The sequence below is a fragment of the Gambusia affinis genome, linkage group LG02, assembly GCF_019740435.1.
Source record: "Gambusia affinis linkage group LG02, SWU_Gaff_1.0, whole genome shotgun sequence".
Taxonomy (NCBI): Eukaryota; Metazoa; Chordata; class Actinopteri; order Cyprinodontiformes; family Poeciliidae; genus Gambusia; species Gambusia affinis.
In genome coordinates, this window is record NC_057869.1 from 14,913,647 (window position 1) to 14,928,731 (window position 15,085).

Consider the following 15,085-nt stretch of genomic DNA (forward strand, 5'->3'; position numbering starts at 1 on the left):
CTCCTGTTGGAGCTGGAAATTGTCATAATTCACTCCTGCTGAGTTGGAGTACATATGAGATGAATAACCCTCCCTCCATTCTTTCATTGTGCTTTTATCTTCTTCCTCTCTCTGCTCTCAGTCTTATCTCAGCCTCAAACTACATCTGGGAAAAAGCAAAGAGCTTCTTGAATGGCCTCAAAGTAAGCAAATCTTTTCTGGTCGTTTTTCTGGATAATTTTGTTCCTTGTCTAGCCTTTCCCGTTTCCAGAGCTGCCTCCCTCTCTGTCGTTCGAAGATGGATGCTGTGAAGGAGGGAGGAGGCAATAAGAAGGAGGAGATGATGCATGTCTGCAGAGCTTTGCATTGCTGATCAGAGAAACGTGGAAAAAAACAGGAGAAAGAATTCAAGACAGCAATTGGCCATGTAAAACCCAAACAGCACAGCAATGTAGTCTAGTTGACTTCCTATCTATATATTTCTTGTGTTTTGGGGAGTTTTGTCACATGTAATAGTTTCAGGTAAGGGTGCAGCATGTAGCTTTAATAAAATAATGTTTTTCACATATTTGTTGTGAGACAGGAGACCTGTAAAAAGGTGAACCTCTTCCCCACGCTGCTACTGATACCTGCACTACTCTCAACCAAAAACAACCAATCAGAGCAAGGAGGAGGGTCTTAGTGCTGTCAATCAGTCTCATGTAGTCACTGCTAAATGAATTAATGGTGGAGAAACAACTTACCATTCCAGAAAAGCTGTTTATCTGCCGTAATTAGAGGCTAGAATAAGTAGCCTGAGCATTCACAACAAAGTAGCTTCAGCATACCAGAGAGCAAAGTGGGAGGGTGGGATGTACAGCGCCACACAGAGAGGTGATTGACAGCGCTGAGACCCTCCTCCTGGCTCTGATTGGTTGTTTCTAGTTAGTTCTGGAAGCACTGGATGAAGGCAAAAGAGCTAGATTTTTCACTGACAATCTGTCTCATACCATACTATCATGACATAGTGACAGTTTCAACAAATATGTAAAAAAATATATCTTTTATAAATGTTACATACTGCCCATTTAAACACATTTTGAAATTAGACAGAAATAAAATGTGATTAAATATTAAAAGACAGCTCTGGATAAGCATACTGTTTTGAAATGAAGGAGAAAAGTTATTGCCCAGTTATAAAAAGTAATGTGAGAATAAGTTTCCCCTGTTAGCCATCCTCCTGCTTCAGATAACTTTGTAAAATATTTTACAAAGCAGGTAACACTAATGGAAAGATAATATATTTTAGGACTTTCTTGTGGATTATGGTTTGACAAAATGAAGCTTCTGCTCCAACTTTCACTCAGGTTCTCAGGATGGATGGATGATTTCTGAGCTGCTGATGACAAGAAGAGAAAGTCAAAGCTCTTGTTGAACGACCTGTAAGTGAACATGAATATTTAACCTCTTAAGAACCAATAAAAAAATCATTCCAGTTCAAATATAAAGCCAGTCGCAAACACAACCATATTATGAATTTCAGTTGGGTCTCTTGTGTTAGCTTTGCATGTCAGACACGCTTTTCATGTAGATTATAGATAATAGTGCAATCCAGCTAATGGTGTGTTAACAGCACCATGAAATTTAGATTTGTTAAAGTAGCAAAACGCTCATATTCAACCAGCAGAGTGGAAATCAGGTGATGAAATGTTGCAGACGCCCAGTAGTTTAAGAAGCTTTTAGTTTGACTGAGATTTAATTATCCTAATGTAGCAATAATGCAGCATCTTTGGTTTCTGTGTAGAATAATTCAGGGATCAGGTGTGCAAATCCTATTGGATTTGTACATAAAAATTACAGATTAGTGCTCAAAGTAATTAAATAACATCCTATGCATACTTAGCAGTACAGATATAAAATGGTAATGTATTTTAATAATTATAAGCATTGCTTACATTGTCTGACATTATATATCTGTGTTCATTCAGCTCAGAGCTTTTATGCAGGATCATTTCAAACCCATTCACTCTTTCAAAATGAACCGATGAACAGCAGTTTTCATCATTCCAGACTTTAAATCATGTGCATAATAATCTGGAACAACTGGACTGGCAAGATCTGTGCTGAAATGCTCTGAGTTTAGTTTCTGCAGATTAACTTGATTAATCTGACCAACTGATTTATTACATTTGAGCCAGATATAGATTCCTGCTAATAGTCAGTAACTAAGATGGCAGCTGATCATTAAGGTTCAAATCGTCAACTTGGAAGCAGTGCAGGTTCTTATGAGCATTTTTACATCTTATTTATGTTCAAATAACAACAACACACAGAACTAGGGGTATTACTCACTCACATACATAAATCCTAATTAAACTCAGTCTACTGTAAGAGAAATCCAGGACGGGGAAGTTTCATGTGTCTTTGTGAGGTACATGTGATAAGACAGTGGTGTGCGAGAAAATGTGGGGGAAGTAACTTATTTAATTCAACATGTATGTTCTCTAAATAACATGGACGCATTGAACGCAGCTGCACAGCGCCTTTTTCTTGATGAAATCTGGCCTCTGGCGTTCCAAAAACCCTCAGCTGCTGAATAAATATGAGCAACCGCAGCTAGCGAGACGCGAAGACACAAAGGAACATTTTTAGTGGTTAGTTTAGCACCTGATGAGCCCCTCACTGAGGTTTGTGTTTGCTATCTAACCTCCAGCAGGATAAACAATCTGTGGCTAATTCTTTTCTCTGATCAAACAAAACTACGCAAAGCTTTCTGGCTCTTTAATTATACCCAACAGGGATTAAAGAGAACAGAGTTGTGAACAGTGAAGAATAAATGACAAAACAAACTGCTTAAAGTTGTCATTGATGAAGCTCGGTTCAGTAAATGACAGGAAACTGGGAGATGAGATCCAAGCAATTCAGTCTCAGAGAGTAACAGAAATTGTTTCAGATGGCGAAAGCTTTATTTCGAACCATTTGTTTGAAAGAAAACCAGTCAAACAAAGCAAACATGTGGAAGAAGGAGCTCTGTTCTCTGAAACTAAAGTATGGATTTTAGTATATTAGTATCGATCATGTTCAAAGAATATCCTTGAAGCAAACCTCCAGCAAGCTTTTTTATCATGCAGCCAATCTGGATTATCAGTAGAAATATGCTACGGGAACAATTCTTCACACCAAACTCCTCCTCACTCGATGCAAAGCCGCTGCTTCTAAAACTGCATAATTACGCGCTCCAGAGAACAATAAAAACTTACTGTTGCTAAGAATGAATGTCACAGTGGGATTATCTGGGTGGAAGTGTGCTTGTGCATTAAACCAGGACCTCTGACACATTTTTGCTCTTGTGTTAATGTGGCTGAGCAGCAGTGAGAGTGGGAGTGTGCACTTTTTGTAAATTAGAGTGACACTGCGCCTCATTGCAATAATCATCTGTTTTCATCAGCTCCAGCCTGAGTGACTGCATCTTAATCACCAGAGATAAAAACTGCTGCAGCAGCCAAACAATGAAAACTGTGTTGAAAACAGATAAGGCAGAATCCAGATTGTGGACTGTTTGGCAGATTGTGCTGGGATTTTCTTCGGCACGACGCGACAGGAGATAAACACCTTGCAGTGACAATAAACTGCATCATCATTCCCTGCAAGCCGTGTGTGCAGACAACAAATACACGACTCACCACCATCAAACAGTGGGACACAGGAGCTAAAATTACATAAAGAGCCTTGTACACACACACACAAACCTAGCAGCCTGTTTCCCATCATAAAATTGGGATTTTCTCCCTTTTTGTTGAGCATTCAGGAGAAGAAAAGCATCTGCCCGGAGGCCAACGGGACAACATGATCTCCCCCAGTCCATGGGGAGCAATTAAGACCGCAGACTTGCTGAACTCACCTCTGTGAAAACAATCCCACCATGAGGAATAGACACCTGAGAATGGAAAATAAATCCTTGTGAGGAAGAATTGAATGCTAGAGCAGGGGGAGGCTGCATGCTCACACAGCAAAGCAAGAACTTACAGGAATCCAGCATTGAAGAAGAAGAATCCATCATCTGAAGGTGATGGCGCTGAGAGAATGACCGAGAGCAATTATTAAGAACGATTCTGTGCAACAATCTGCTCAATATGAAATCAAATTACAGAATACTACCAAATTAAAACCTTCAGCAACAATTGTTTCAAGATTACACATAGAGAAGAACTACCAGATGCCTTCAAAAGTATTAATACAAGTTGAATCTTTCCTTGATTTCTCATGTTTGTCAGCCACAAATAGCCATGTGTTTCATTGGCTTTTTACATGTCAAAACTACATGGTAAAACATTTAGCCGTACCTGCTCTCTTCTACTCTTTATGTCAAATAAATGTAGCAAGTCTTAGATTTACAGTAATGAGTTGTGCAAACTTTGTATTCATTTAGCCAAACCTCCAACAATTGAATAAACTAGAGTTTTTAGGTTAGCACTTAAAAAACTGAAAGAAGAAAAAAATCAGGGAACTATTTCCCAGAATGCTTAGCGGCTTGATTTTGTAGTGCGTTACATTGATCTGACTCTTGCTTGAAGCTTGAAGACAATATCCTGTTCACATTAAATGTTTTAGAGCAGAATTCATTGTGATGTTTAACAAAATTCATTATCAGATCAGAAATTTTGTTCATGCAATTTCAAAGAACTTAAATTATTCTAAAGTAAAATAAGTTGTTATTTTAACTTGACAATAGAGAAATGTGGCTCTTTAACCAGGTGAGGGCAGTTTCTTTTCTTGCAAATTGTGAAATAATTATTTGTTTTAAATTGTAGCATTAAGTCAAAACTCACAATTCAAGATTAATGAACTTTAAAAACAATGTTTAGTCAACTTGTCTCTTGTTAAATCAACTTAATGAACTTTAATTTCTGAGTTAAAACCAAAATAATTTTCTTGTTGACCTAAATTGCATTTTTAAGGCAGCGGGTGGAATTTCATTTTCAAGTTAAACCACCTTAAAATGCTTTACTATGTTCAACCTCAGTTTCAAAGAAGTTGGAACGTTACGTAAAACATGAATTAAAACTGAATGTAATAATTTACAAATCCTTTTGAACCTATATTAAATCAAATGCTCTACAAAAATGAGGTATTTAATTTAAACTGATAAACTTTATTGCCTGCTAATAAGTTCTTAGCTTGACATCTCTAAGCCTACATGGCACATAACTGTGTCTTATTTGATCGACAATCCCAACATATTTCCTCAACAACAAATAATTTTCAAACATAAAATTCAGGAATGACATTAACCGTTTCCACCAACATGAGGTTTCCCATTCTGTTGTTCGCATTGTAGAAAAAGTAAACTGTGGCTCAGGGTGGATATTTTATTCCTTTTCTTCAGCATAAGTGCAAGCTAAAGCAGTGATAAGGGTTTATGTCACAGCCCATTCTGCACCCACCACCCTTCATCATCAATGATTCAGGGAGAAGAAATATGAATCTGTGCAGACAAACGTGGATCACACGCATGGAGGGAGAAAGTTCAACCCGGGGGGCCACATCGATGTAATGAATCAGAGAGAGTTGACAGGCCTCCGTATGAAAACTCATGGAGGCGCAACGCTGGCACAGTCTTCAGATGGATGTGCTGTAACCCATGACCTTTACTTGACATTTTTTGCCCAGGTTATTTATCGAATATTATTATGAGTAGTGTTATTTATCATGTATTAAAAACCAAACACAGATTCAGTCAAGTATTTATTAAAGAGTTTGCACATTTACAAAACTGAGAATTTGGATATTCTTCCTTTTCTGGCATTTTCTACCTAATAAAATGAGTTAGTGTTTATTTTTTTAAAATAACATTCACTACTGCAATGTATTTCACAGGCAGACTAACATTAAGCTGTCATAGCTTTGCCAGGTTCTTTAGACCAAGCCTCCATGGGGCCCTAAGCAAAATGTGGTTTTGGGGCCCTCTAGTTCTGATAACAATGTGGACTGACTGCATTCAGCAGCCCGATCATTAGATCATTCACACACCTGCCATAAACTTATTGCATCTCTGGCAGTGCTGTTTACATTATATACATGTATAATATAGGATCCTTTTATTGGCCAACCGATTTATCAACCAGTTGATTTTTGGGGGCCAATTTTCTTAACTTTGGGGATCATGATTGGCCAGTGAATCCCATCTTATCTTCATCAGCAAAGGTTTAAAAATCAGTCTCAGTCCTCTTCTGCTCTGCAGTGAGAAGTTTGACTAACAGACCGACTCACCAGGTCAGGTCTGAATGTTTGCAGTTAACAATATTCACCCCACTGCTGCCAACTCAGCGACTTTCTTGCTATATTTAGCAACATTTCAGACAAAAAAAGTCATATCAGTCAAAATCAAAATCGGCAGGTCAGGTTCTTTAAAGATCGGTAACCAGGGATCGGCCAGAAAACTGCAACTGGTGCAGCCGACATTCTTTGATTAAATACATTTCTTTTAAGCGTTACTCCAATAGCTAAAAATTTAATTTTTACCAGGTGAGTCTTGCTCACCTGAGAATGTGGACCGGTACCGGTACTGGACTGATTCTCAGCCTTCAAATGATTTTAACAGAAGTTTCACATAACTTAGAAGTTGATGTAAAAATAATGTTTGTTTTACCCACAAAATGATTAAGCTCAGCAGCAAACAATATTTCCCCAAATACAGTAGCTCATGGATGTAGCGGCCATGTAGCCTGACATAAAAACATTTTGCTAGACAATGTCAAACATTAAGAAGTTTTAGTTATTATTATCAAACGTTATCAAATACGCCGTTTTGAAACCAAAAATACCTCAGAAATATACAGAGCCAAGCAGGAGAATCAACTCATTTAAAGTTTAAACTCAGTTTCACACAAAGACCCTAGAATAAATGTTCGGCTGTTGAACTGGACCGTTCCAGGTCGCTATCAAGCTAATTTTCTATGAGCAGCTTTACAAATCTTTTACATTACTTTACATAACATTACCAAGGCACATTAAAATAAACTTTATCTTGGCTTCTTTCTGTCCTTCCTCTTTCCTTTCTCCCTCCTTGAAGAATAAGTCCTTTTTTGAGACATTGTTTTGCTTTCGCAACTTCTGACTGGAGCTTTGGCAGTTTGGATGCACACTGCACATTGCAGTGTGCAGTGTGCAAGAGTGCAGTACCTACCGTGACCAACAGGGGCCCCCAGGAGCAATTTTTTTTCCTTTTGATCCATAAAATAATCATTTCTACATACATTATAAAATAAATATTATTGTAAAAACAAATCACTTCATAGTGAAATTGTGTGTTTTTGGTATTATAACGACATAGAAATTATTACAAAAAACAATAATAATAATCAGCTCCACCGAGGGGGCCCCTTGGTGGCCTTGGGGCCCTAAGCGGCTGCCTAGTTTGGGCCGGCCCTGCTTTAACGTCTGCTTTCTTTTTGCTTTGCTTGTTGGCCTGCAAAAATAATCTCTTAATGGTGACAATAAATGCAGAAGCTGTGAATGTTAATGCAAATAGTTTGTGTGTCTGTTTACATTGTAAATTATTGTCTACATCCACAACTCCAGATGTGATCTGGCAGTTAAATCTTTTTCCAATTCAGAGGTTGATCTTTTTCCTGTCAGTTTTCAGAAGATGCATGTTTCGACTGAGAAAGGTTTGGAGAGAGTTTGCTGTCAGACAGCAGCTGTAGGAGGAGAGAGCGCGACTCGTTTGCATCACTGTGACAGAGAGCAGCTGTTCGTGATTGTTGTTTATTCAAACTCTGCTCCTTTATCTAGTCAGAGTTAAAATATAGTTGTCATCCTTAGCACTCATCCCCCCATAAAGATGTTTCTGTTCCACATTTCACCTTCAAATTTAATATTATTTTAAATTAATTAATTCATAGTATATAATCATATTAGATCATAGATCCTTTAGGTATTTTTAATCAGTCTGAAGAGTCTAACAGCAAAAGGGCCGACTCCTTAATCTCTGTTTGTTAGTTTAAAAGTTGCACAGCATCTGGCAAAACATCTGCTTCAACATGACACTGTCATCAGCGGACCAGCTACCATGAAACACATCCAGTGAAGTGACAATACTATCTTTGAATCTTCTGTAAAATAGACAGGTGTGGCATGATATAGACAGGCTGGATGTAGCTTTTCAGTTCTCAGACAGGATTTACACAAAATGTAATCTCATATTAAACTTGTGGCACTACAACTAAGAACCACCATTACATTTTATTTTATATGAAGCAAAATTTATTAAATTTGGCATAAAATCTATCTATCTATCTATCTATCTATCTATCTATCTATCTATCTATCTATCTATCTATCTATCTATCTATCTATCTATCTATCTATCTATCTATCTATCTATCTATCTATCTATCTATCTATCTATCTATCTATCTATCTATCTATCTATCTATCTATCTAGCTATCTGATTGATGCAATGCTGTTGAGGATAAATAATTTTAAACACACCATTTTTTTATCAAAAAGTGAAAAAAACAGCATTTTATTCAGGACTTTTATAATGTTTTGTTTTATCATCTTAATTGTTTTATTTTTTTTCAAACGCTACAGGGGTATGCATAATTTTGAACCGGTCAAATCTCGGAGCTACTCCTTTAAGAAAACTACGACCACTTGTTTTCACGCATGCGCAATGTGTGCTTTAAGTCACGTGGGTGGTGTGTTCCATTTCCTTACTGAATATCATCTGGGTGAGTTGTCTGTTCGCTGATTTCAGGTTGTTTAAGCTGAAATTGACACACCGCAGACAGGTACAGACGTTTCCCTGAGGGAAAGAAGTTTTAGGGATATACAAATCTATTTGGGTTTTGAAAAGTCCGTGAAAAGTGACACGCTTGGACGTCACACAATATAATCATGACATGTTTTCATTATCCTCGCAGCTCATCCGGATTTCCTCAGTCGCTTTGGTGCATTTTTCAGAACATAATTGAAATTCTCAAAACTACTTGTTCAATTTTTGTGCACAAAATTAAAGCAGTTTTCTCATTTCTACTGCACTGAGCCTCATTGAAAACCTCCTGGTTATTCCACCAAATATTGATTTCTGAACTCTTCCTGAGTTAAAACATTAGTATTGTTTCTATATTAATATGAACTTGTTTTCTTTGCATTATTTGAGGTCTGAAAGCACTACAGCTTTTTTCTTATTTTGACCATTTCTCATTTTCTGCTAATTTATACAAAATCTTTGCTTGGATTTTCGGAGACACGTTGTCAGTAGTTCATAGAATAAAAGAACAACGTTCATTTTACTCAAACACATGGCTATAAAAAGTAAAATAAGAGAAATTGATCACTTTGCAGTGGTCTCTTAATTTTTTCCAGAGTTGTGTATATATATTTGAAATTTAAGATGTGGATTTTAAACTTAATAATTCCCACATTGTATTTGCTCTACAGGTGGGGAGGATGAGCTCAAGCTATGGCACAAGAAGAAAGGTCCGACAGCAGCAGCTCTTCTGCAGCTTGGTGCCGTCTGATCCTGAAACGCAGGCAGAGATCCAGGATCTCTTTAACAAAGTTAAAACCTTTATGAAGCCGGTGGGTGAGGGATGGCGCATCCCGGATCCTAATGTTGCTCTCAAACACCCGGCAGAGGACCACCAACACCTGCAGGAGCTGAAGGCGTCTCTGAATGCCGTGAAGAACCAGCTCAGTGACAAGAACATACAAGTGTGGCACCAACACACCAACTCCACCAACCGAGCTGGGAAGGTGATCGCTGCTGTTCGCTCGGCTGCCAACGCGGAGATCTGCACTCAGGCCTGGTGCAAGTTCTACGAGATCCTGGGGACCTTTGACCTTCTGCCAGAGGAGGCGCTTCAAAACGGGGAGCTGAACTCCGTCCATCTCTGTGAAGCTCCAGGAGCGTTCATCACCGCTCTCAATCACTACATGAAAACGAACGAGTCCACCCGCTACTGCGACTGGGGCTGGGTCGCCAACACCCTCAACCCGTACCACGAGGCCAACGGGGGGAGCACGACCATCGTGGACGACCGGCTGATCGCCAACACGCTGCCGTGGTGGTTCTTTGGCTCCGACAACACGGGGAACATCATGCACCAGAAGCACCTGCTGGATCTGCAAGTGTTTGTGTCCAACATGCGGCGGGTCGACGTGGTGACGGCCGACGGAAGCTTCGATTGTCAGGAGAACCCAGACGAGCAGGAGGCGCTGGTGGCGTCGCTGCATTACTGCGAGGCCGCTGCAGCGCTGCTCCTCCTGAGCCCCGGTGGCTCCTTCGTCCTGAAGATGTTCACGCTGTATGAACACTCCTCCGTCTGCTTGCTCTACCTGCTGAACTGCTGCTTCCGCTCTGTCAGCGTCTTCAAACCCGCCACCAGCAAAGCGGGGAACTCCGAGGTTTACGTCGTGTGTTTGAACTACGAGAGCAAGGAGGAGGTGAGGCCTCTGCTCTCCAAACTCATCCGAAATTATGGCCCAAATCTGGCTGACAGAGAGGCGTTGTTCCCCAGCTCGGTTATCCCAGAGACGTTTCTGAAGCAGCATGAGGAGTTGTGCTCCTACTTCCACACCCTGCAGGTGGAGACCATCGGTGAAAACCTGCGACTGTTTGAAGGGATGAGCACAGAGAGGAGGCAGCGGCTTGACCACATCAGAGACTGTGTTGTGCATGAATACCTGCAGCGCTTCCAGGTAAGACGCATGTTTATTAAATTGGACCTATTATGTTCTTGTGCTACCATTTGGCTCTCAACTGCTTCTAAAAACCGCTTAAACTTATTGCCAAAAAAATTGTGGGTGTTTTTATTTATTTATTTATTACCGTCTAGAAAACGAGCCATTTCAAAAACCTTCCTGTTTTTAAGTCGCATTCCATTGGGACTCTTCTGTCACCTTTCAATCCTAGCCAAGTCCAACCCTTCAGCCCAGCTCTGTTGCCTAGCAACCCTCGCTGAGCTTAGCACATTTGGTCGGCTGGTTTTACCGCTCTATCCGCTGTACAATGGCTGCTGGAAAAGACAAGTGTTTTGTTCTTGTCTTACCACTTAGAAACCACTTTCTGCATTATTGTTGGTTTTACAGGAGGCTCTACTTCTGCTTTTCAAAGATGTTCGGTTGTGTCATTGAGTATCTGTTTGCAGTGTGTATAAAGTGTGAGTGTAAACACTGGTTTGGCATGGCCAGCAGCAGAATATTTGGATTTAGCAAGCAGTCATTCAAAACGGGGATTTACTATTTAAAACACAGACAAAAATAATCATGTATCTGACTTTTAACCAGCCTCTAGAGGTTTATATTCTACTAGTCTCTCTTGTCTGTGGCATCGCATCTGGATATTAATTGTAGTATTTCTGTGTGCAGGTGAGCTTTCTTCCCAGGAGTCGGTGGATTTCCAGGAACACGGTGAGTCCCGCCTGCTGCAGCGTGTCAGCAGGTCGACCTCTGGGCCAGAAGAAGCAAACCGGCTCCTTCAACGAGCGCAGGGACCTGCAGAACCTGAGCTGGAGGGAGCGAATTGGGCGGAGCTGCCAGGCTGCGTTGATACAGAGTCACTGCACTGAGGACAGAGGGCTGGGCTGCGTGTTGGAAGGACCGCGCTCCAGCTGCTGTGTAGATTCATGGTATGTTGTAACTGGAGCTGCGCTGCCTGCAGTCAGGAACTCTCCGTTCTGTGACTCAGCGCTGCTGAACCACCTGAACGAAGCCCTGCAGGGTGCAGCGGTGGACTGGACTCTAGTGACCCCCTGCCGCTCCTGCCGTGTGGCTTGCACTGCCTCCATTTTGTCTGAAGCTGGAGGTGTTGAGGGGAGCAAAGAGAACAGGCGGTGTCTGGTGTTCGACAGCCGCACATCGTGGGCTGCTGCTGCTGAGAGCCAAGTAGACAATTTAGTTTTGACGTTCAGTGAAGAGCCTTCGATTCCTCAGAGAGGCTGCATCCTGCTGCACGACGGCGAGCCTCTGTACCAGCAGCAGCTGCTGGGATGTGTCCTGCTTGCTCTGCAGACCCTGAGCGCCGGGGACGCCCTGCTGCTGCGGGTGTTTTCAGCTCTGACTCGAGTCACCGCTGCCGCTGTGTTCTGCCTGCACGCCTGTTTCCGCTCCATCTCCTTCAGGTGTCCACCCCCGTCCGGCGGAGTTGGGGCCTTGCTGACGTGCGTCGGCTTCTGCCCCGAAGCGGCCGCTCCGATGCTCCCGGTTCTGAGTGACGTGCAGAGCAGCATCCAGCAGCTGATTGGAGGAGAAGGAGACATGGGGGAGAACCGAACACACGCGGGTGACAGACAGGTGCTGCAGTTTGTTCCCATGGAGGAGCTGCTGAAAGGAGGACTAACAGAGTTCCTCTGGACCATGAACTCTGAAATCACCCATCAGAAGCTGCACCTCCTGCTGCAGGAGGCAGCTTACTGAGTCTAATGCTGCAGCGGATTATCACTCCAGAACAATAAGACATGTCCGTTTTTATTTTTCCAACCCCAACTAACAGAAAAACAAACCTAAAGGATCAGTCCACTAAGTAAAAGTAAATTTTACTTCTTGAATTTAATTTTATAAATCAAAATTATGTACAGAACACTGCAAATACACAAAGTTGTACCAAGCAATTTTGGTTTTGTTTCTAGTACAAATGTCTCGGTACAATTGAAATCAGACAAAACTTATTTAAGCAATTTTTAATAGTTTGTTTGTATTGAAGAAAAAAACACTAGTTCCACTGGCAGATTATTTAATCTTTTCCCATATTTTAAGTGGAACTGGTACTTTTTCATAAATATTAAGGAATTATTGACTTAAAAGTTACTTCTAAGTTAGTTTTGTCTTATTTATGTCTTATATATTTCCTTTTCTTATATTTCAGATATTTTCACTAGAAACTAGGCTAAAAATACTTGGCAAGACTTTCTATTTTTGCAGTGAAGGAAATACATTTTCTTCATTTTTTTTTTCATTTTGATGGTTATGAATTAGAAATAAACAATATTCAGTTTCTCAGAAAATTAGAATATTACATAAGATGAACTAAGAACAATTAATATTAATACATGAAGGTCCTCTTAATATCGGCTTTGCGCTGCGTTTGCTTGATTTACTGCATCAGTGCGGCGTGGCATGGAGACGTTTAGCCAAGCCTCTGCTGAATAAGCCAAGTTTTAATGGCGCCTTCAGCTTGTCTGCATTGTTTCCTCCTGAAAAACTCTGTGTCTTATATTTTATTTTATTTGGGTTTTGGACAGGCAGGGTGGCTGTTGATCACAGTGATTCCACATTTATTAAAGAACCAACATCAGCAGAGGACATGGTTTCCACATTACCGACTTTGCAAACTTTACACTGAACCTCGAGCAAATCCTGTGATTCCTAATCCTTGATTTATAATTTGAATGCATATTTATTCTAAAAGAGGACTTTGGACCACTGAGTTTAGTTATAATCTTTAGTTATAATCTCTGGCTCAGCACTGGCTTAATGTAACTAGTGCACTAGTTTTAGATTAAGTCCTAAAAATACTGATGATTTATAAATCTCACGTGATTTCTAGAATGGCTTTTCCTTTCCCAACTTCTCGAGGATGAAGTTATGCCTTTTACAAGCACACTTTTTCCTTCCACTCAACTTTCTGATGCTATGTTCATGCAGCCATTTCCTTGAAGAATTACATTTTGTGACTTATCTGCCTTGTTGGTCTTATGTAATATTCTAATATGATGTGAAATTGCGTTTTAATTCAAATTGACAGAAATAATGAGTTGATAGATTTCAGTCTGTCTAATTCTATTAGTTTTACTTATCAGTTATGTTCTAACTCGTATTGAATGAGTAAAGAGCTTCGCTCAGTTAAACGGTCGTAGTTTTACCAGGATGAACAAACATAACCAGAGTTTCACACATGATTTAGTTCAGAGAAACGGAGAAGAGAAGAGATTGGGAAGCATTTGAATCTTCCAAGACAACGATGTTGCTGCTGTAACTTATCTCGGCCCACGCCATTAATCTAACTTGTATTTTAGTTTAAAATTCCATTCAAACATTTAAAAAATGATAGAATCAACAAAATCAGATTTTTAGGAAAGCAGTTTTTGTTTAATAATTTTAGTTTCAAAGTGCTAGAAATCCATTCTTTCACCGAAGTTTAAGATTTAGCGCCAAACAATCATGATGTCAATATTGACCTGAATAATTGTGATTATTACTTTAACATTCAACCAGCCTTACATAGTGCTAAAACTGAATTCAGTATTTTCAGGCAGCAACCAAATGTTTGAACTATCAATCTTGTTTGGACGAACATTGACGCTCTCCCACTTTGAATAAACAGTGAACACATTTTTAATCTCTAATAATTTTCTTTTCAAAGCAGGAAGGATGCAGCTGATGTTATGTTGCACCCACTGAGCTGATTTGTGAAACTGCTCAGTACAAAGATTCCTCTTTATTTGATTAAGATTCATAAGACCTGAAACAAGTTGCTCAAACATGATAAATGATCATCTGCGATTGATTTGAGGTTATCTGATCAGGTCGGTGCTCCTGATGTTTGAGCGTCCAACGTGTCAAATTAATTTAACCTTGTAAATTTCTTTTACTCCTGCAGGCGAGAACTAAAACCTGCAAGGCTTGAAAATGCAGATTATTTTCAGAAGATGATCAGCAGAACTGATCTGTGATTAAAGGGAGCTGAATAATAATCCGTTATAAAATCCTCTGCACCAAACAAAGAGGCTCTGCGTTTCCCCCGAAGTGCCTGTTGTTTTTGTTACAAATTATTTTCTTACCACGATGCTAAAGATCTTTTAGCTCTCATGGATGTTGACGCTAAATTCCTGTTAATGCTTTTAATTTCAGTTTTTCATGCTTGGGGGAAGACATGGTGCACTAATCTGTTTTATTTATCATGAAAGACTTCGTTCTTATAGCTCTGAGTTTAGTTTATTCTATTTTGTAAGAGTCTGTATAACTTATTTTCTTAAGAAAAAATAAAAATGTGCACTGAAATAAACTGCCGTTGAGGCTGATTAAATATTTTTTGTTTGTGATACAGGACTGTAATGAATATTTAATTCTTTTGCCTCAGAATATTCAAAACATTGAATATTAATAACCCTTAAAGAAGGA

General features: G+C 39.8%; 1 protein-coding gene across 2 annotated transcripts; it reads left to right on the forward strand.

Moving 5' to 3' along the window:
- The first annotated feature begins 8,653 nt into the window (after positions 1–8,653).
- Positions 8,654–14,994, forward strand: cmtr2 (cap methyltransferase 2). 2 transcript variants are annotated; one of them, XM_044137962.1, is made up of 3 exons: positions 8,654–8,694; positions 9,407–10,666; positions 11,336–14,994. In XM_044137962.1, exons 2-3 carry the CDS (start codon positions 9,416–9,418, stop codon positions 12,380–12,382), a joined length of 2,298 nt encoding a protein of 765 aa, XP_043993897.1. In that variant the 5' UTR covers positions 8,654–8,694; positions 9,407–9,415; the 3' UTR covers positions 12,383–14,994. The 2 variants fall into 2 exon arrangements, with proteins under 2 accessions (XP_043993897.1, XP_043993905.1); XM_044137970.1 differs by having other exon boundaries at positions 8,685–8,754.
- Positions 14,995–15,085: the final 91 nt, after the last annotated feature.

Excerpts from the sequence above, each read along its gene's own strand:
- cmtr2 (XM_044137962.1), top strand. The coding sequence starts at position 9,416 with ATGAGCTCAAGCTATGGCACAAGAAGAAAGGTCCGACAGCAGCAGCTC. Across the intron at positions 10,667-11,335 it reads AATACCTGCAGCGCTTCCAG|GTGAGCTTTCTTCCCAGGAG; the intron begins GTAAGACGCATG and ends TTCTGTGTGCAG.